We start from the raw sequence: 21,266 nt of genomic DNA on the forward strand, positions 1-21,266 counted from the left end.
TTGGTATCGAGTTCAAAGCTCAGATTTATCTCCAATTGTGGTCTTTTTTTTAACTTGTTATACATTTCTTTCATATTTCTGTGAGGCCTCTCTAATTTTTGAGGCTAACACAAGAGTCATAAGAAAAAAAAACTTTTGATCTTTCCTCCCATGTGATTTCATTTTGGTGAGTTGGAATTTTAACAGTTACAGTTCAAAAAGGCTGCAAAAAGATGTCTTTAAGATAAGATAAGATGAATCTAAGTGATCTTTAATGGATATTAGGATGTGAATAATCCAAGTAAAGAAATAAAGAATTCCTTTGTTAAGAAGTAACATGTGCAGAACTTGGAGCATTGGCAGGGTCATAAGGTCATGGCTCAGTAGACCTGCCTTACCATATACAGTGTTTCCACTGACTTTAGTGCAACATAGTTATTTTTAGCTCTGTGTTCAAATTCAAACCCACATGTGAATAGTTTAACTCTGGTTATTCAAAGCCTACATACTCCTACAGGAGGATAAGAAACGATGCTGTCTCTGTCAAAGCTTTTGGCAGCAGTTAGCTTGAACATTTCTCTGTAGGGAGGTAGTGGCTTACAGCATAGATATGCCCAGATAAGAGGCGCCTGTGGGCCAACCAAGGAACACTGTACTTTTGGCTTTGGTTACAAATCACTGCAAAGAATCCTAAGCCTTTCTGTATTGTAACAGCCAAGGCAGACAGGTACATCCAACCATATCTGTGGAATGACTCAATATTTATTATCCAGACGTGCTTGCACATCATTACTTTTTTATCTTTAATCCACCACACGGGTTAAATGCATAATCTGTACAGTACAGTACAAAAGTAAAAAAGGACATTTATTTTATGAGGATACAGTTTTATTTTCTCTGACCTCGTCTTACTTATTGATCCACAGGCCCTACAAAGTCAGATGTCAGGACATCAGACTGCTATTGATACACTACGCAAAGCAGCTGAGTCTTTGATAACATCTGAAGGAGACCTGCTGAGCAACTCGGACGATATCCAGGAGACAGTAGGTGAGGGAAAAATCCAAGTAGGGATCCAAATGTTGCACCCTCTACAGAATACAGAATATGAGACTTTATATGATTGTATGTGTTATCATTGACACTTAAATAGTGGAATTAGGATTCCAACCTTTAAATGTGCAAATTGAAAGATGCCAGATATTGAAATTACTCTGAAATGCTTGAGAAAAGTTCCAAATAAAGTATTTCAAGTACATAAATTTCATTGCCCTGCAACATGTTGCCTTGCAACTTGTTACTTGTAAGTAGGTAGGTTGTTAATCAAACAGACTCTCCAAAAATGTCATCATACCCCAAAGTGTCCACCCCTTTTCTAAAATTTCCAAAAGTTATGAGTTTGAAATATGGCTCTTGGAGTGTCTAATTTGTATTCCTTCTCTCCAATCATTAGGTTCTTGGCATACACTTAAAAAATGCTTTTACTCTACCAAAATCTTAGTGAATGTTATCCCTTGCCACACTTAACGCCTTAAGAAATTCATAAATTCCAAATACGTTTCTGCGTCCCTAACAATGAGAAACTGTTCAGTTTTAAACATAACCTGATTTGTTGACCTGCATTGTAGATGACATAGTTGAACGCTACGACAACCTGTCCAAGTCTGTGAGTGATCGAAATGAGAAACTGCAGATCACCCTGACTCGCTCAATGAGTGTGCAGGACGGTTTGGATGAGATGATGGGATGGATGGAGGGAGTGGAGGCCAGTGTAAAAGAGAAAGGACAAATTCCCCTGGATTCTGCATCCATTGGAGATATCCTCAGCAAAGAAGTAGTATGTATTCTTGTCATCATTTCAGCAGTCCAATAACTAGATATTGTATTATGTTGTGCTGTCAATGGTTAATTTTTTGTTTTTTTCCCAGCTATATTAACTTTATTTAGCCATTAAAACTGTTCCGTCCTGTATTTTTTAAGGCGTTAGAGCAGGACATAGCAAGTCGCCAGAGCAGCATCTCAACCATGAAAGCCAAGGTGAAGAAGTTTGTGGAGACGGCAGATCCCTCTGCTGCTGCACTTCTGCAATCTAAGATGGATGCTCTCTCCCAGCGTTTCTCTAACGCCTGTGACAAGCATAAGCAAAAGGTTTCCCAGCTGGAGCAGCTGAAGGAAAAGGTGGAACAGTTTGAGGAGGTCGCAGATAAAGTTCAGCAGTTTGTTGTGAAACGTTCACAAGATTTACACGACACAGACGGGCCAGGAAAAACCTTCAATGAACTTTACCAGCTAATGCAGGTAACTATACCGCTGACGCTGTTCATGACCATAAATGGATAACTTTTTTGTACACTTTCAGTAATGTTACATCTTCATCAAGACATTAGTTTATACGGCAAAGAATTACATTTATAATTTCACTGTAGAACACCAACGCTGAGATGGCTGAACATGCCAGTGATTTGGAGAAGCTGCAGACTCTGTCCATGGAGCTGTCTGAAATAAGCCCTGATGGAAACAAAGCCCAGATCCAGAGCAAGATGGACAATCTCTCAAATATTTTCAGCACCTTCAAAGACACTGTCAAAGAAAAGTAAGATGGGACAGGGGAGGGGAAAAATGTCTTTGTCTTTACACTTTTAACAAAAATAACATCCTTTTATATTGTTTGTATAATGTACAGATGGATGCGCGATATGACTGATTCTTGTCTATTACAGGGAAGAGGAGGTATCATCCTGTCAGGACCAGCTGGGAGAGTTCAGATCTGCAGCTAGCGCTCTCACCAAGTGGCTGGAGCAGACAAATGAGAAAGTACCTGCGGTTCAGCTAAGCAGCAGTGTGGAAAGTCTAGAGAAGGATCTGCAGATAGTCACTGTGAGTCAGAAAATAAATAAAAAGTCTACTATAGAGACAAGAGTTATTCCTGTATATATTTTGTCTAACTGAACTTTAAGTGCTGGAACAGAAGCAATTCATGTATCACTTTGCATCTGGCACAGTAGAAGAGTGTGTTTTGCAATAGATATATGTTAAGTGTGTTTTAATAGATTATAGTCCTGTCCTCCCTGTACTCTCCACCATCCTATTCTGCTTTCTCTGCCAACTAATGACAGATGGATGGTATGTGTTTACACAGGATAGATCTGTGAGTGAAACACCATGTTGTCCAGCAGAGAGACTATTTGATTCACAAGATGTTACAGAAAAGATCACAAAAGTAGATCCTGAAATAGCACAAAAAATAAAAAACCCACAGATGCGAAATCATCCATTGTTTTTGTTTATCCCGTTTCTCACTTGCATTTTGAAACATCAGCTTTTGCTTTTATGTGATATGATAACATGTATCTGTCTGATTAATCAGGGATTGTTAGATGAGTGGACATCCAAAGACCTTGCTGTCCAAGACCTGAACAGTAAAGGATCAGCACTATGCAGCCTCATGACTTTCCTCACATCTCCCGCCAAGACAAAGGCCCCTAACAAGTCAGGTAATCGTCAGCACACTTAACCTCACATGTTTGAATCAATCAGTGGAATGGGAAGCATGGTGTTTGGGTGCACTTCTGAGTACTGTATACTCCCTAACCATTAGAGACCATGGAAAGATCTTGTGCCAACAATCCTAGATAGTCTGCCTGCCCTTTACACAAGCTTTGTCTTATGTCTTTGCATCAGCTCTTACTAATGGTGGTGGTCCAGCGAGCCATTCCTACCTAACCAATAAAGGTAATCAAGTGTGTACAGTATGTGGATGCTGCTGTGTAAATACATTGTTTGTGGTGTGCTGTGTAGGTATTATGGCTGGTTTTCAAAACACTGCTATGGCTGTGGGGGCTCTATGTCAAACAAATAGCAACTTTTGAAGATCACTGTAACATTATGTTCAAATTATGAGTAATAAAGTTAAAGTAACTTAGACAGAGGGAGTTTGTTGCTTTTTTAATGTCCCAATTGAGCAATTAAGCCTCAGCCAAACTTCATAGGGAGTGAGTTATTTCATCATTTTTCATCAGTTCAGTTCATCAGTTGATAGCAAGTTAATCGACATTTAAGGGCCCAAACATTAATTTACACACAGAGGGAGGACAATTGATAAGATAAGAGCTACATTTATTGGTCCTCATGCAGTAACATGTTTGTATTCTTATCTATGACGCTCTTACTGTTTTCTGTGAGGCTAGTTGTCAAGCCAAAATACATAGCAATAAAATATAAACAAAAGGAAAAGGTCTTTATGCACATTATTATTTAAACTCCAGATTCATTCAAATTAGGCATTATAATTCTTAAGTCAAACATGCGGAGAAAATCAGACTGTGCGTGACTCATACGACTCGTATTGGTAAATGCACAAGTTCTCTTAAATCACTCGAATGTGCCACTCCAGAACAAACCTGTTTATATTAGTGGAATTCATCATTTATTGGGATAAGAGCCACTGATTTCCAAAAATGCTTCAATTCAATTTGCTGTGAGTGGGTGTTACTTAATTAACTCATATTCTGAACATACTGTACCATAAGGCTACTATATTAATGGTATCTCACTGGTATCATAACCTCATGATGATGATACTTTGCCTATAAACTCCTGGTAAGGAAACTTGATAGAATTCTTTTTGACGTCCACAGAGCTGATGTTAATTCAGCAGAACATGTCATTCGTCAAAGAAGGATACACAAGCCTCGGGGAAACGCTGGAGAGTCGGGCAGCAGAGCTGAGTAGTTTGGTGCAGGAACTGAAAGAGGCCCAAAAGGAGACAGACAACATGATGACATGGCTGAAGGACATGAAAAAGACTGCAGCATCCTGGAACAAAGCAACTACAGAGAAAGATTCAGTGAAAACACAGCTTGAACAGCAGAAGGTACAGAGAGTCTTGTTGTCGCTCAGCAAATGGTTTAATTATGTTCTCAAACTGCACACAGTCCTCACTGTTTGTTTTGCTTTGAATGAGATCACAGGATTCAAGCAGTTATGCATTGTTTTATTATCTCAGGCATTTGAGGATGACATGAAGCAAAAGCAGGAGCAGCTCCAGAAGCTAAGAGAGACGCTTCTCAACTTGATTAAGACTCATCCGAACTCCCCCGAGGCAGCAAAATGGAAGCAGATGTTGGCAGAAATAGGTATGCACCAAGGTGTTGTCTCCAGATGGCCCTAGGTAATTTATGTCACTGAAACTGTCAGAGGTTTGTTGGATCCCACTGATCTCATTACAGCACTGGTCTTTGAATAAAGGCTTTAACAAAATGACATATACATGTATGAGATGTTAGACCTGCTATATTACTAGTATTCATCTAGTCACATGCATACAGAAAGTGTCTCACTACCTGCTCTCTGCCACAGCAGTTAACTTAACACATTTGTAGTGCCAAGTCCTGCGCAGTGGGAGGATTGCTACGAGAACAGTGGGTAGAAAGGTGATGTTATGCTGACTAATGCAGACTGGTGTGAATGTTCTGCCCTCCTGCTCAGACGCTGCTTGGGCAGATATCAGCAGCTCTGTGGAGGAGAGGAAGCAGCACCTGGAGCAATCCAACAAAAACCTGGACATCTTCCAAACAACTGAGCTGCAGCTTGGTCAGTGGCTTTCAGAGAAAGAGCTGATGATGAGTGTCCTCGGACCCCTCTCGATAGACCCGAACATGCTTAAAATGCAGAAGCAACAAGTTCAGGTAAGCATGGTGCATGTTGTTGGGAATAACTTGAGGCTTATGCATCTCTAAAGAACCAGAATGTTATGTGGTTTTCTGAAGGAATGTTCATCTTGACTCATTTTTGCCAACCAGATCCTCCAGAATGAATTTAAGAGCCGAAAACCTCAATATGAGCAACTGGAGGAAGCTGCCTCTGCCATCCTGAGCTCCTCAAGCAACCAGGACCCCTCAAGTGGGAAGCTGGTGAGGGAGCAGCTCGCTGGCGTCACCCAGAAGTGGCAAGGCCTCACAGGAAAGCTGGACCAGCGAGACAGCCTCATCGACCAGGCCGTGGTAAAGACGGGGCAGTTTCAGAATTTACTGAGGAGTGTCAGTCAGACTGCCACTCAGCTGGAGAATCAACTCACCAACCATCAGGGCCACAGCACCCAGCCCGATGCTGTGAAGAAGCAATTGGAGGATGTCCATAACATCTCAGCACAGCTCAGAGATGAGAAGAAGAAGCTGAAGGAGGCTGAGGCCATCAACGCAGAGCTCACAGCGATGGTGACTGAGGACTATCTCAAAGCAGACTTGGTCAGGCAGCTGGAGAGTGTCAGCAAGCCTTTCAAACAGCTGGAAGAGAAAGCAGGTCTGCCTTTTAACCTAACCTAATAATGTAATTTTGTAATGTTTGGAAAGAAAGACAGATTCTATTTGTGTTAAGTCACACTAAAATATATATAGTCTATGACAACAACTTCCCAACAGGCTAAATTGTAGTAATCACAATCGCTCTTGTAAAGTATTCAAACTCTGGCTTTTTGTCAACAGTTTTTACTATCAATTTTATATTTGGCTTGTATCGTTTACCATGACTGTCCACTAAAGTATATCAGAAATGTGGAATAAAAAAGTCATATGCAACAATATTCCTAGCTACTTTTTGGTTCCAATTTTTGCACAAGAGGTGTTGCAGCCTTTAACTCACTAATTGCCACATTTCTCTGTTGTAGCAAAACGGATCGAGCAGCTCAACTCAACCTTTGCCAGCTCTCAGCAGTTCCATCAGACCTCCAAAGACTTCCAGTCATGGCTGGGTGAGAAGCTCCAGGAACAGTCTAAGCCCCAGCCCATCTCTGCCAAAGTGGACATCCTGCAGCAAACCCTTGAGGAGCACAGTAAACTCCAAAAGGCTCTCAGTGAACATGAGAAAGCTTATAACACAATCACCGGTGAAGGGGAGATGCTTCTGCAGAACACTGACGGTGCAGAAAAGTTGGCACTACAAGGGCAGCTGACTACGCTTTCTTCCAACTGGGAGGAGATGAAGAAGAGCTGTGTAGAGCACGCTGACAAACTTCAGACTGCTCTGCAAAAATCTCTGAAGTATCAGGAGCATGCAGAGAAGCTCAGCTCTTGGATCCAAGAGTGTGAAGCTAGTGAGGGCCGAGTTAAACTCACTGTTGATCCGATCGCTGTGGAGAGCTCAATTTCTCAGGTTAAAGCTCTCCAGAAGGATGTCGACAAGCACAGAGGGATGGTGGAGCAGCTCAACACGGCTGCAGATGGCCTTCTTGAGGTGGCCAACACAGACACTGAATCTATCAAAGAGGAGAAAGCTAGCATTGGCAAAAGAGTGGACAATATAGTGGAAAGTCTGCAGAGCAAAAGGGAGTCTCTGGAGAAGGTTTCACACACAGTTAAGGAATTTAATGATGCCTATAAAGAGGCAAAGGGTCAGCTTGAGGGGGCTAAGAAGCAGGTGGATGCCTATGAGTCACAGGGAGTGCAGGCACACAGCAACAAGAACCTGACCAACATGAAAGCCCAGCAGAAGAGTTTAGAGGGAGTGCAGAACCAAGTAGAGCACCTAAAGAACTTGGCCAAGGAGCTTGTGGTTGATGTCCCTGATGCTGATGGAGTGACAGACCTCTTACTGCAGGCTGACAGCGTGGAAAAAGACTATAGCACCCTTAACAAGAAACTAGAGAAGACGTGCCAAGTCATGGAGGGTAAACTGCAGGGTATTGGGCAGTTCCAAAACCGTATCCGTGAGATGTTTACCCGTTTCACAGACCTGGATGATGAACTGGACAGCATGGCTCCTGTGGATCTTGACTTGGGCACTCTTAAAGAACAGCAGGACAGCATTCAGAGCTTTGTGGCTAAACTGCAAGAGCTGATGGCCAACACAGCCAACGCTGGAGACAGCTGTAAGAAGATGCTAGAGAGTGAAACCTCACCCGACCTGTTAGGCCTGAAGAGAGATCTGGATGCTCTGAGTAAGCAGTGTGGAAAACTGTTGGACAGGGCTAAAGGCAGAGAGCTGCAGGTGCACAGCACTCTCACCAAACTGGAGGAGTTGTATGGTAAACTCCGCCAAGTGGAAGATAAACTTTGCAGTGCTGTGGGCAAGGAGGCATCGCAGGAGGCAGTCGGCATGGAGACAGATATCATCAACCAACAGCTGGAGGCCTTTAAGGTATGGTATCCTCAATTTAGCATGTATTTTGTTATTTAGGCTTAAACATGGAATTTCATTTAATTCAATAGGTTAAATAATGATAAGTGATTGTGTTGGATGATGGAATATTTGGTAATTCACAGCAGCAGTTACCCTTGTTTTTGTCTTTTTTGCCTAAACTTTATTTCCGATATAGATTAGGGCTGCAACTAATGATTATTTTAAACCAGGGTTCTTCAATGTTATTTAAGCCAAGGACCCCTTAACTGAAAGAGGGGTCCCCTACTACTAATATTGTAAAAAATGAAGTTGCATATTAAACTGGGCCTACAATGTGTACACACAAAGTGTAGGGCGGTCTAAAGCCTTTACATACCTTTTTAGTGCATAGTATACTACGCTATTGAAGTAATTGTCAACATGATTTTATAAATCATCTTTTAATGTTAACCATACGTGTGGCACAGTGAATCCTTGTTAGCTGTGGATGGATACTGTATCTAAGTGACTACCTGACCCATAGGCCAGTAAGCCTATCATCAGTGGGGATTTATATTTGCTAATAATATGTTCATGATTCATGTTAAGACATTTTGATTTTTGAAAAAACTTTCAAATTTTAACAATAATTTGGAGGCCCCCCTACTAGGGCTGCTGTCTCTTAGTCGATTAATCGACTAATCGGTCGTACAATTTTGAATGAGTGTTAATCGACTAAGAATTTCTTTAATCGAGCACAGCCCTACCCCCTACAGTAACTCTGAGGACCCCCTGTTGAAGATCTCTGTTTTAAACAATTGATAAATCTGCTGTTTATTTTCACAATTATCTTATTGGTCTTAGTCAACTTAGATTTCTTTAGTCGATTAGTGTCATGTTTAATGCTTTTTTCAAAAGTGTCATTGTGACCACGTAGTGTCGCTGACTCACTGCCACATAGCAATGATACACTCTTCTTAAAGTGAAACATGAAACTTCTGTGGGATAGTTGCTATACAGGTATGTACACATATCTTTGCTGTCAGGCGATTATGTTTTCCCACAGGTTGTTGCTTCTAGCAAAAGCGTATATTTGCTAATTTTCGTAGCAAACTGAATATCTTTTGGTCAGACAAAACAAGCTATTTAAATATGTCAAGCTGACATATGTCACTTTTTTTCAGGTAAAATGATTAACTGATTAATAAAGAAAATAATTAGCACATTATGGGACAGGGGGGAAAAAAGGGACTTGCAGCAGCCAGAAAAAAGCCTGAATATTTAAAAAGTATGCAGGTTTCAGTGGCTGAACATCCTTTTTAAAATCCTACTAGATCCTAACTGCTTATTTATCTCTCTATATCTCTTTCCATCTCCTCTCATGCATGCATATCAGGACAAAGAAGTTGGGATTGTTCAGCTCCTTACCGAGCCACTGTGGTGTAGACAATCCAGGAAACAAAAATAAATTCCTTTCATTATCTCCCCTATTCTCCTTTCTTCTCCTACCCCGGTCACTGGACATAAAAAGCACCTTCATGCACTTGGCAGAGCCGTCAGTGTTAAATTACCTGGGACCTGTGCCTCCCTCAGCATGGTTTTATGTTCAGTGGATCACTTGGTTGGCAATGCTTTATTGCTCTTCAAACTGAGAAAGACAAGCTTGGGACCTGCAGACATTAGTTTTTGAAAGAGATGCCACAGTAATTAAGAATATCTGCAGGGTCCACAGCAACCGTCCACAAGAAGAAAACAGAGGGCAAAGAGAGAAAAAAAAGGAAAAGTGTGTATCTATTTCAGAATAGTGTGATGTCATCAGAGTGGGAGCTGCCTGCTGGTCTAGGTTTTGTGAAGTAGAAAAGCTGGTGCGTATCACTTCCCCTCTCCATTCCCTTAGTCTGAAATAAAAGGAAAAAAAATGGAAAGTGAGTGATTGTGTCAGGATGCATAAGATGGCTTAGAAGTGAAGTCATATGGGCCATGCTGACATAAGGGAGAATTAGAAAAGGGGGGGGGGTCATGTGTCCACCAATCAACATGTGCCGGAGCGGCTCTCAGCACAAATGGAGTTGTGGCAGATGTTGTCTGAATAATGAGCGGGGGCGGGGCATGAAACCCTCTGCCAGGAGGGTGTCTGTCATTGCAAGGGAGCGATGAGAGAGAAAGGGCAGGCTTTTTTGTTTATCCAGGAGTACCAGCTCTCCTCAGAACTGCCCACAGCTTTTGGTAGAGCCTGCTGGATTTGCCTGTGGATATTTTCACTTTGCACTGAAGATTTTCCTTTAACTCGCATGGATGCTGCGAGGATTTCAGGGGAAAAGAAGCACTTTGGACCAGAGGAATAGGGATTAAGTTTTGGCAACGCACAGAGAAGAGCCTAGAGGAATATTTTTGGGATAGGTGACTGTATTGAATGACTGGATTTTCATTCCTACTACAGAATATGAAGCTGTTATACAGTCCTAGCATTTGTTTGAGATTTTTATATTGTTTGCCATATCTGTATTTCTAAAGCCTTTATTTTTTTTTAACAAGTTCAACTTAGTCCATTATATGTCCATCATTTTTAAAAGACATTTTAAATTGTGGATTTTATTAATATAGTATTTATTTGTTAACTCCTCATTTTAAAGAGGAGAAAAATGTTGATTTTGCACACAATTGCCCCTCATGTCAAGGGTTCAAATTGTGCTCCTTTTTAAATTACTCAGCGTGCACTAAAGCAACATATACCTCAAAGGATTTCACTACATCCTTAATGTTTGCTTTGTAGTGAGTATTGACAATTGTTTTAGCATGGGCAAACCGCTGAGCAGACCAGATTGCCTCAGACAAAACCCTTCCTGTGTGGGGAAGGGGGAGGAGGAGGACTTGAACATTGATGACTGCTATGTGCCCCAGAGGTCCATTTATGACACCGTCCGGCTCAATGAGCAGATAGACTCAGGCTCTAAAGGCAGCCTTTCATCCCGGCACTTCACAGGCACCTTACCTTACACTCACCGCACGTTAGACCTCAGCAGCATGTGTGGAAATGGAGCTCTCTCAACTTCCAGTTCATTTGAGTTCCGAACCCGCAAACCTGCCATGCTGGACGAACGTGTCGTCTTTGATAGGCTTAAGCTCAACGGGCACATAATCAGGGCTACTGATACAGTGCTGCCCAAGTCACGTCTCCAGGGAGGAGAGAAGAAGGATCATCCACATCATCGTCGTTCATGGCGGACTTTTGCCCCAACTAACATGGGCGAGTATGCGAGCCGCAGTGGGACCTTATGTTCTGGGAGTGTGGAGCGGCCGGGGTTGATCAATGGCAGGAAAGGGCAGAGTATGACTAGCTCACTGACATCTGAAGAGGACTCGGGTCTGTACAGCCCGACTGTGGAGAAGGAGCGACATGCTCATAGATCCCACAAAAGAGCAGGCCCCGGTACAAGGAGCCTTTCGTCTTCAGAGGCAATGCATATGTCCGGGGACCTGAGAACTGGGCGGTCGCTCAGCTCAGGGCAGGAGGAGTTCCCCTTCTCACCTGCGAGGGACAGCCGGTCTCTTTACCACAGCAGCAGCTTGGTCCAGGAGCTGCGACAAACAGAATCGGGTGTGGTGGATCTAAATGAAAAGGATACCCTCAGCAATGGAGAATACAAATACTCCACTGGGAGGTTCTCCTCAGGGTCAGCCTCCAGGTCTCAAAACGAAAAATCGGGATGGCGTTCCAGGACTTTAACAGACTATGATGAGCTTTCCACTGCTGAGCTGTTAGAGGATGTGTCATCTCAGGACGACTGTGAGTTGGTCAGTGTGGTGGTGACACAGCCTGAGACATATGGAAACTCTGTAACTCTACCCATAGACAGCCGCCAGCAAACCGAAGCGTGTACTGTGCAACAAAGGGCGTCCAAGTACAACATGGAGGAGCTGGAGGAGTTTCTGCAATCAGTGGAGGCCTGTCTGCCGAAAAGTTTAGAGACGTTCCAGCATGCAGGAGAGCAGGAGATAGAGGCCTTACTGAATGCCATCGCTGCATGTCCTGAAATGAACCCTATGGGTTATTTCTCCCCACAGGTACCCTACAAAAGCCTCTTCCTTCATTTCTGAGTTTTGTTCATAGCTGGTCCAGCAAATGTTTCACTATCATACGTCTCTTTGGATGAGTTTTTCCCAGTTGCTGGCTTGGTGTTTTACTTAAGTCTGATTACATGATGAGTGAAATAGGTTTTGCCCACTAGCTCAGCCTGTGACTGTGCACAGCTGTGTGTTAAATGTTAACTATGCTTTACTAGAAGCTGCTGCCTGGTTAGAGAGTTGTTTATGTCAGCTGGATTTTTAACACCAAACCTGAGGTGATGTCGTGGCAATCGTGTCTCTGGATTCGGGATGACTTCCTGGCATCATTTTGGACTTTTTGTCCCATAAAAACTAGATCTTTATCATCCTATTTCATTTATTCATGTATTATGGTTACATTTTTTATATGTTTCAGATTTACAGATGTTATGTGTTTGTGTGAAGCTCAGTAACACAAAATTATTTGAAGACAGTCGTGACAGGGAGCAACATTGTAATCAAACTCTTACTGTCAAAGAGGAATTATTTAGAATTGATTACAATTTTAATTTGGTCTAGGTTCCGAACAATGTAGTAAAAAAATGAATGCATTGTGAAATCTCTGGTCTTTACAATTGGAACAGAAATCCAGTCTGTTAAATGAACCTCCAAATAAAACCTATGGCATTGTAATGTGAGCACTTATGAAATATTTATTCTGATTTGTCTTTAGGCTTTCCAGAAAGAGGACATTGATCCGTTGCAGACTCAGCTTCAAGACATCAGCTCCCTTGGCCATGGTCTGATCCAAAACGCTGCCAAAGGTACCAGCACCAAGAAGCTTGAGGATGACCTGGAGGAAGTCAACACAAAGTGGAATACCCTCAATAAAAAGGTTTTGTTTTATACTACTGGTCCGACTGGTTGATCTTTGCTTTTGAATATTGGTGAAAGTATAAAGAGATATTGTCAGTGTAATGAGTCATCCGTTCTTACTATCTGTTATAGTCCTTTGATGAGTTACTGGGTGCAGTTTGAAGTTGGCTTTAAAACAGGTGACATCTATATTTACCATGTGGTCTGCAGATTGCTGAGCGTTCAGCCCAGCTGCACGAAGCCCTGTTGCATTGTGGGAGGTTTCAGGATGCTCTGGAGTCACTGCTCAGCTGGTTGACTGACACAGAAGAACTCGTGGCCAATCAAAAACCTCCATCTGCAGAGTTCAAAGTGGTCAAGGCACAGATACAAGAGCAGAAAGTAAGCCGGTTATCACGTGGTACCAACATATTAAAACACACTAACTGTTTAATCTTTCCACTTCAAGACACCATTTGTTTTATTTAATTGACATCCATTGTTAAACACGAGTGCGGTACACAAAGCTTTTAGTTTAATGGACACTTTATTTGTCCCTGTTAGATTTACTGTTTTTCACCATCAAGCAATGCTCACGGTCAGAACATGTTAAAGGCGCCTAATAACTCTCCTCCTTTGTTTGCCTTTGACAGCTCTTACAGAGACTGCTGGATGACAGAAAGCCAACAGTGGAGCTGATAAAAAAAGAGGGAGAGAAGGTTGCAGAACGGGCAGAGTCTGTGGATAAAGAGAAGCTCGCAAAAGAGATCGGATGCCTGGGGCAGAGGTGGGACACTCTGCTCAAGAAGGCTGAAAACAGGTCTGTATAAATCTGTAATGTTAAAAGTCCCTCTAAATGCAGTGCTTCAGTGTGCTTCAGAGTTAAAACTTGCTAATGAAAAGTTTTCCTGCGATATAAAGTGTTGTGATTTTTTATCCCTTAACTGAATTGGTGTTTTTGCCTGGATTTGGATCTGGGAATATTCAAAACCTATGAAGAATGTCAAACTCCTAAATTCTCATTTCCTTTCCTCCTACTGAAGCTTAAAGCAATAGTTCAATATTTCAGAAAAATGCACTTATTTGCCTTCTTGCAAAGAGTTAGATGAGAAGATTGTTACCACTCTGAGACATAAGAGTGGTATCGATCTACTCATCTGACTCTCAGCAAGAAATGAATAACTGTATGTCTAGAAATGTCCATACATTTGTCACTTTGAGTTTGTCCATTACTGTACTTTGCTCATAATCCACTGTTGTTACTATCTACGTCAGGCACAAGCAATTGGAGAGCATCTTAGTGATCACTCAGCAGTTCCACGAGACCCTAGAGCCCCTGAGCGAATGGCTGGCCGGTACAGAGAAACACCTAACCAACTCTGAACCCATCGGCACTGAGACGTCTAAACTGGAAGATCAGATCTCTCAGCATAAGGTAATATCCATAATTTTACTTAATAACCATATGTTTTGGGATTTGTATGACCCAATCAATTATGTTCATCTGAATTGAGTTTCATTTATTTTGCTTGTTACTTTTAAGTTTGTGCATTTCATTATTTCCCATTCCGTTTGTCATTCATTTCAGTTTTTATATTTTTGTTTTATGTGTGTGTTGTTTGTGTCACATGTCCTTGGTTTTATTTCCCATTCCCTGTGGTCAGGCCTTAGAGGAGGAGATTATGAATCACAGTAAAGACCTGTTACAGGCCGTCAGTCTGGGTCACATGCTCAAAACTGTGAGCTCAGTCGAGGAAAAGGAGTTTGTTCAATCCAAACTGGACGCCACCCAGGCCAGTTACATAGAGCTCCAGGAGCGATGCAGGAGAAAAGCTGAGATGCTGCAACAGGCTCTGGCTAACGCCCAGGTGTTTGGAGAGGACGAAGTGGCCCTCATGAACTGGCTCAACGAGGTACACGCGAGGCTGAGCGAAGTGTCTGTGGAGGACTACAAAATAGATGTTCTTGAAAAGCAGCTGGCAGAACAACGGGTATACACTCCTCCTCAGGCCACACATTATGTTGTCCTTTCATTTCAGTTGCATTATTCACGTTTCAGTTGATTTAAGTGATTTGTGGGCCATGCATTGTTTACAGTGGGAAGTTTGTTTTCACTCTCAATGACTTTCTAAGGTTGTGGTTTCCTTTTAGGCACTACAAAGTGATATTGAGTTGAGGAAGAAGAATGTTGACCAAGCCATCTCTAATGGGATGGAGCTTCTGAAGCAAACAACAGGCATGTCTGACTTTATGACTTTCCTATCACAGTTCATACAGTTAAGCAAACAATTCTGTCTCTGTAATACAGATCAGATAAGGTTTCTGGTCTTATTTTCGGAGCAGTTTAACAGTAGACAAAGTGGTTTTTTTTAGGAATCGTAAATGACAAAATTAGTTAAAATCTAATTTTCGGAAAGCACTGGTAGTGTCGTCTCTGCCAGCTTATTTTAAGAAATATTTCAACATTTTATGAAGTTATTTGCTTTTTTGCTACGAATTAGAAAGAAGATATCACCACCAGTCTTCTCTTATCCAGCATTCCCAAAATGGCAGTGTATTCTTTTACCTATCAGAATTGTGTATGTAATTTGTTTTTAACATGCATTCTTTCTTTGAAATATGTGGCTTTAAACACAATTTTGTTATTAAAACATCAGAATTTGTGCAGGATGCTGCTTACATGACTCTTCTGCTCTCTGTGTTCAGCCAAGCTAGCAGCACACTGTACTTCCTTACACTAAAGCAGAAATATGAAACTCCTTCAATATATAATATTTTACCATCTATTTATAGGTGATGAGGTGGTTGTTATCCAAGGCAAACTGGACGGAATAAAAACAAAGTACGCTGAGATCAACTCTTTGAGTGACAGCGGTTTAAAGACATTGGAGCGGGTTTGGAGTCTCTCTACTAAGCTGCAGCATGCCCATGAGGACCTGAGCTCGTGGCTCGAGAAAGTAGAAGCTGAGGTCAGCGCTTTTGCTGATCAGGATCCAGTGGGCGAGCAGCTCATTCATGCACAAAGCAGGCAGAAGGTAAGAGTTTCTGCAATAAAAGTTTAAGAACGAAATTAATTCCAAATGTGATCTTTAACATACAATACCTCTAACACTCAGGGAGCCGCTTTACAAAAACACATCTGTATATTCACTATGCTTAAGTTGGTGTTCTGTCATGTAATCTTGTCCAGGCGTTGTTGAAGGAAAGTAAAGACCAAAAACCTGTGATGGACAAGCTGAATGAGTTAAGTAGCTCTCTCTTGGATCTGATCCCCTGGCACGCTCGTGAGGGTCTGGACAAGCTGGTGACTGAGGATAATGAGCGGTACAGAGCCGTCTGCGACACCGTCAGCCAGCAGGTCGACCAGATCAACGCTGATATACTCAAGTCACAGCAGGTAAACCAGAGAAACTGATTAACAGCTTTTTTTCATTCGTTTTCTCTTTCAGTTTTTTTGTTTTCATTTAATTGTCATCTTCTACTTTAATTTCCATATTTAATTAGGAGTTGAAACGTTTTCCGCAATGGAAAATGTCAGTGATTTTTTTGTTTCCAGTTTGAACAGGCTGCAGACGCTGAACTCTCCTGGCTGACTGAAGCTGAGAGGAAGTTGCTGTCGATGGGCGAGATCAGGCTGGAGAAGGACCAAACCACAGCCCAGCTCCAAGCACAGAAGGTCAGTGTGCGTGCGTGCGTGCGTGCGTGCGTGCGTGCGTGCGTGCGTGCGTGCGTGCGTGCGTGCGTGTGCGCGTGTGTGTGTGTGTGTGTGTGTGTGTGTGTGTGTATTGACACAGGCCTTCCTTTGAACAAAGTACAGTAAACGCAGCGGTTTTGTTTTGTAAAGCCAAACTCACTCTACCGGTTTTCCAGATCTTCTCCATGGACATTATGAGGCACAAAGATGCTGTGGACGATATTGTGAAAACAGGAAAGGCCATCATGAACACCAAAAACCCAGAAGAGAAAGAAATCTTGGAGGTGAAAAGAATTAATTTATAATTTGAAAGAAGTATTCATTAAGATGATGTACATAAGTTAATGGATGTTCTTGGTTTTCAATCAGGCCAGGACCCAGACACTCTTGGATCAGTACGGCATTGTCAGTCAGCTGAACTCGGAGCGCTATCTGCAGCTGGAACGAGCCCAGTCTCTGGCCAGTCAGTTCTGGGAGACCTGTGAGGAGATGTGGCCGTGGCTTCAGGAAACCTTGGGCGCCTTCAGCCAGCTGCCTCCACCCTCCATCGAGTATGAAACACTCAGGCAGCAGCAAGAGGAGCTGAGGGTAAGAAGCCAAGAGAGGCAGATGTTCAGTACAACACTTTTATTTAAGCAATGAAAAACTTAATGTGTCATATCCTTTTCCAGCAAATGCGTGAGCTGATTGCCGAGCACAAGCCCCACATCGACAAGATGAATAAGACCGGACCTCAGTTACTTGAAATCAGCCCGGTGGAGGGCGTGCCCATCAGAGAGAAGTACACAGCTACAGACCAACTTTACACCAAACTCAAGGCTGATGTCAAGCAGAGAGCTGCTACTCTGGATGAGGCCATCTCCAAATCCACCCAGGTGAGGAGCAGTTGTTCCCATTTTACATATTCAATTTGATGTCATAACAAAGTTTCAAGAAATTGCCGCTCACAGTGTTTCCATGGGCCCTGTCCATCCATCCAACATTTTAAAGAAATTCCATGTTTAAATGTTAACAATCTGCCATTAAACTAACATTTTCTAATGTAATAAAGCCACTTTGCTATGTCTGAAAAATAAATAACTATAATATTGGCTTCAAATAGAGTCCATAAGTAGTTATAACATAGTAGCTTTTTACATGATGACCATGTTTTACCATCTAAAGCTTTATGAATCATGATCATTTTGTATGAGGGCTGCAACAAATTAATATTTTTAATTAATCTCATTCATTGATTACTCATTGCAGTAGTATTTTCTTGATTTATCAATTGATTCTATGAAATTTCAGAAAATAGTGGACAATTTCCATCACAGTTTTCCAAAACTCAGGTTGACGTCCTCAAATATCTTGTTTTGTTAATCCAACGCTCCACTCGTCACACATTTTTTTGTTTTACAAATAATCTCAGTTTTCAATTACAGAGAACTTGTCTTGTTGTTTATAACATACAGTAAAAATACTAAAATGAAATAAACAATAAAGCAAAGTACTGCAACAGTCAAGAACATAAATATATACTAAATAGTACATTAAATATATAAAAGACTATAACAAATATGTACAAATATGTACATATATTGTTTTACAGGATTGTTTCTTGTTATAGTACAGTGTCTTTCTCTAACACGAGCTAAACATGTTCCCAGCTTTCTTTACTGATATTACTATATGAAGTATAAAAACAAACTAAGGTGTTTCCTCTCCTCGTTCTACACCAGTTCCATGATAAAATTGACCCGATGCTGGAATCCCTGGAACGGATCGCTGAACGCCTGCGGCAGCCTCCGTCCATCTCAGTGGAGGTTGACAAGATCAGAGAGCAGATTACTGAAAATAAATCTGTCTCTGTGGATTTGGAGAAGCTTCAGCCCTCTTATGAGACACTGAGGCAGCGAGGCGAGGAGATGATTGCACGATCTGTAGGAGCAGACAAGGACATGTCTGCCAAAGGTATGATACATATTATATTATCTTATTTTTTTAATTTAATTGTATTCCCTTTCTTTTTTATTTAATTGAATCCAGTTAGAAGGATTACACCATAATATGGCTGTGGGATAATTATAAGAGCCAATTAGACAAATAGCATAACAAAGGAAAAATATCAGAGGCATACTAAACAAAATCACTGGCTAAACCTTTAGTTCTTCCCCTATCAAAACATGTGCAATCATTCTTAAAATCCTTGGCCGAAAATCAAAGTTCAGACGTTTTTGTTTGATGGATTCCTAAAGCTTTCCTCCAGGTGTGGCTTTAATGGGAATGCTGTTCTTGTTTTAGGTACAAAGCAAGACCAAGAGACCAAGCAGTTCCTCATTAAAACCTGTGAATGTGCGAGATGTTTTCCCACACAGCTGATGAATACAGCACACACAGCTGATGAATACATGCTGATATTTGTGGTCTTCTGTTTGTATTCCACATTTTACGTTGTTAAATGATTTATTGTATATTAATTTTATTTATTTTTTTACCCCCTCAAGTTGTACAAGACAAACTGGACCAGATGGTGTTTCTCTGGAACGACATCCAGGCCTTACTGGAGGAGCGGGAGGCGAAGCTGCTGGATGTGATGGACCTGGCAGACAAGTTCTGGTGTGACCACTGCGCTCTCATCGTCACCATCAAAGACAGCCAGGACCTGCTAAGAGAGCTGGAGGAGCCCGGAGTCGATCCTTCGGTCGTCAAACAACAGCAGGAGTTTGTCGAGGTAGACAGATGCCCAAAATTAAATTATTAAATCAACCAGTGGGTAATTAAGACTTAAGGAGCCTTTCTTTGTTTTAACGGCGGCCTTTTGTTTCTACAGGGATTTAAGGAGGAGATTGATGGGCTGCAGGAAGAGCTTGATGTGGTTCAAATCCAGGGTGCAGAGCTTATGACTGCCTGCGGGGAACCTGATAAACCTGTGATAAAGAAAAGTATTGATGAGGTAATAGATAACATTTAAAACTATCTTTACAAAGACATAGTTTTTTCTATTTTAATTGCTGGTACTCTGGAGTTTCCATATGGCTTGTGGTGAAGTACTCGTGTTATTTTTTCCAGGTGAATTCAGCATGGGAAAATCTTAATAAGACTTGGAAGGAGAGAGTAGAGAGGCTGGAAGAAGCCATGCAGGCTGCTGTGCAGTTCCAGGATGGCCTGCAGGTACTTTGATCATAGCTTCATTGTATTTGAAAGGAATAATCTGAAGTAATTCTCTGAATGTAGTGTGACACAGCAATATGTTTTCAAAGCTTCTGAAACCTACCCCAAATCCTAATGTTACTGATGCAACAGACTTTTTTCATTAGTTGATTTTTGTTTGTCTTTATTGTATAACTTATTCTAAAATTAAATTGTTCATGGAGACATGTACATGCATTTAAAGTTAAACACAACGTTTAAGGCACTCAAATGAAACCACAGATTGCAGGGCTTTTTTATTGCACACGATTGAAGTGATACAACATTTTATGAGGGACCTATTCATTTGGAAACAATAAACACCAACCACAGTGCTGCACTAAATTCGGCTCAAACTTGAACTAGTGTATAAAGATCTTTTCATGGTAGGAAAGTAGGAGTCCTCTTCACGGCTGATTTCATTTTACCAACTTTAAGGATCACACTTCATAAGATGATAGTATTTAAGTTTAATGCTTGTTTTTCATTTTTTTGTGTTTTTATGTGTTTACCTAATATGTCAATTACATAGACCAACCGTGAGATTTAGTGCATAACATGGCACTAGATGCGAAACATGACTCCCTGTGCACTAAGCTTTGTTTCCTCTGAGTAACAATGGTTACCCACCTTGTACGCAGGGCATGTTTGACTGGGTGGATATTCTGGAGAGCAAACTGGATTCAATGTCACCTGTAGGCACAGACCTGGAAACTGTCAAGCAGCAGATGGTAGAACTCAAGGTAAAGTGTTGTATTTGCAACAGCAGGACTATTCTTATAATTCACTTATGCTCTTATTAATGTACGTCTTTAACTTTACTGCAGTGCTACAAAGGCTCTGTAATATAACAGCTGTGTTTATGTTCAGTGCTTGATTCATATAACCTGTCCCAGTTGGTACAAAAGCTCTGTAAAAGCAGCTTCATAAAGTAGTCACATTGTCTTGGATGTAAAATAAGACAAATCTTGTGCTGAAAAGGCAGAGTCAGTAGGTCCAGATGTATTGCCCACAATGCTTTGTACTTGTGTTGACTGATTGGGTTGTACCACTGTATGTGCTGTATGTATCAGGAGTTCAAAGGAGAGGCGTACCAGCTGCAGATCGAGATGGAGCGCCTGAACCACCAGGCAGGCCTCCTGCTGAAAAAGGTGACGGAGGAGGCCGATCGCAGCGCCATCCAGGAACCAATGTCTGAGCTCAAGATGCTCTGGGAAAACCTGGATGAGAAGATCATCAGCCGACAGGTCAGAAAAGGGAAACATGTAGAGGGAAAGCTTCATTCACACTTTTCAATTTGGCAGTATGCTTTTAAGTATGTAATAACTCTCTATGAATTTAAATAGTTCCTTATGGACTATAAAAAAGACTCAACAATGGATCAAACAGGCTGTGGAATATTATGTGTGCTATGCATGTCAAGTGC

The 21,266-nt window shown here is 41.5% G+C and overlaps 1 protein-coding gene across 2 annotated transcripts in view; it reads left to right on the top strand.

Moving 5' to 3' along the window:
• The window catches only part of dst (dystonin), a 104,408-nt gene that overhangs the window by 64,796 nt on the left and 18,346 nt on the right, over window positions 1-21,266 (top strand). For both annotated transcript variants that reach the window (XM_028603345.1, XM_028603344.1), the window contains 30 exons: window positions 906-1,029; window positions 1,608-1,816; window positions 1,960-2,277; window positions 2,406-2,572; window positions 2,700-2,856; window positions 3,347-3,473; window positions 3,661-3,711; window positions 4,617-4,852; window positions 4,985-5,114; window positions 5,467-5,666; window positions 5,781-6,279; window positions 6,644-8,112; window positions 12,854-13,015; window positions 13,207-13,377; window positions 13,629-13,795; window positions 14,251-14,410; window positions 14,640-14,966; window positions 15,127-15,211; window positions 15,769-16,010; window positions 16,166-16,372; window positions 16,532-16,651; window positions 16,846-16,953; window positions 17,039-17,257; window positions 17,341-17,544; window positions 18,391-18,622; window positions 19,156-19,382; window positions 19,482-19,604; window positions 19,721-19,822; window positions 20,482-20,583; window positions 20,914-21,087. In XM_028603345.1, coding sequence (XP_028459146.1) covers window positions 906-1,029; window positions 1,608-1,816; window positions 1,960-2,277; window positions 2,406-2,572; window positions 2,700-2,856; window positions 3,347-3,473; window positions 3,661-3,711; window positions 4,617-4,852; window positions 4,985-5,114; window positions 5,467-5,666; window positions 5,781-6,279; window positions 6,644-8,112; window positions 12,854-13,015; window positions 13,207-13,377; window positions 13,629-13,795; window positions 14,251-14,410; window positions 14,640-14,966; window positions 15,127-15,211; window positions 15,769-16,010; window positions 16,166-16,372; window positions 16,532-16,651; window positions 16,846-16,953; window positions 17,039-17,257; window positions 17,341-17,544; window positions 18,391-18,622; window positions 19,156-19,382; window positions 19,482-19,604; window positions 19,721-19,822; window positions 20,482-20,583; window positions 20,914-21,087 — 6,819 coding nt within the window. The remainder of the gene's footprint in view (window positions 1-905; window positions 1,030-1,607; window positions 1,817-1,959; window positions 2,278-2,405; window positions 2,573-2,699; window positions 2,857-3,346; window positions 3,474-3,660; window positions 3,712-4,616; window positions 4,853-4,984; window positions 5,115-5,466; window positions 5,667-5,780; window positions 6,280-6,643; window positions 8,113-12,853; window positions 13,016-13,206; window positions 13,378-13,628; window positions 13,796-14,250; window positions 14,411-14,639; window positions 14,967-15,126; window positions 15,212-15,768; window positions 16,011-16,165; window positions 16,373-16,531; window positions 16,652-16,845; window positions 16,954-17,038; window positions 17,258-17,340; window positions 17,545-18,390; window positions 18,623-19,155; window positions 19,383-19,481; window positions 19,605-19,720; window positions 19,823-20,481; window positions 20,584-20,913; window positions 21,088-21,266) is intronic.

The sequence above is a fragment of the Perca flavescens genome, chromosome 17 (genome assembly GCF_004354835.1).
Source record: "Perca flavescens isolate YP-PL-M2 chromosome 17, PFLA_1.0, whole genome shotgun sequence".
Classification (NCBI taxonomy): domain Eukaryota; kingdom Metazoa; phylum Chordata; class Actinopteri; order Perciformes; family Percidae; genus Perca; species Perca flavescens.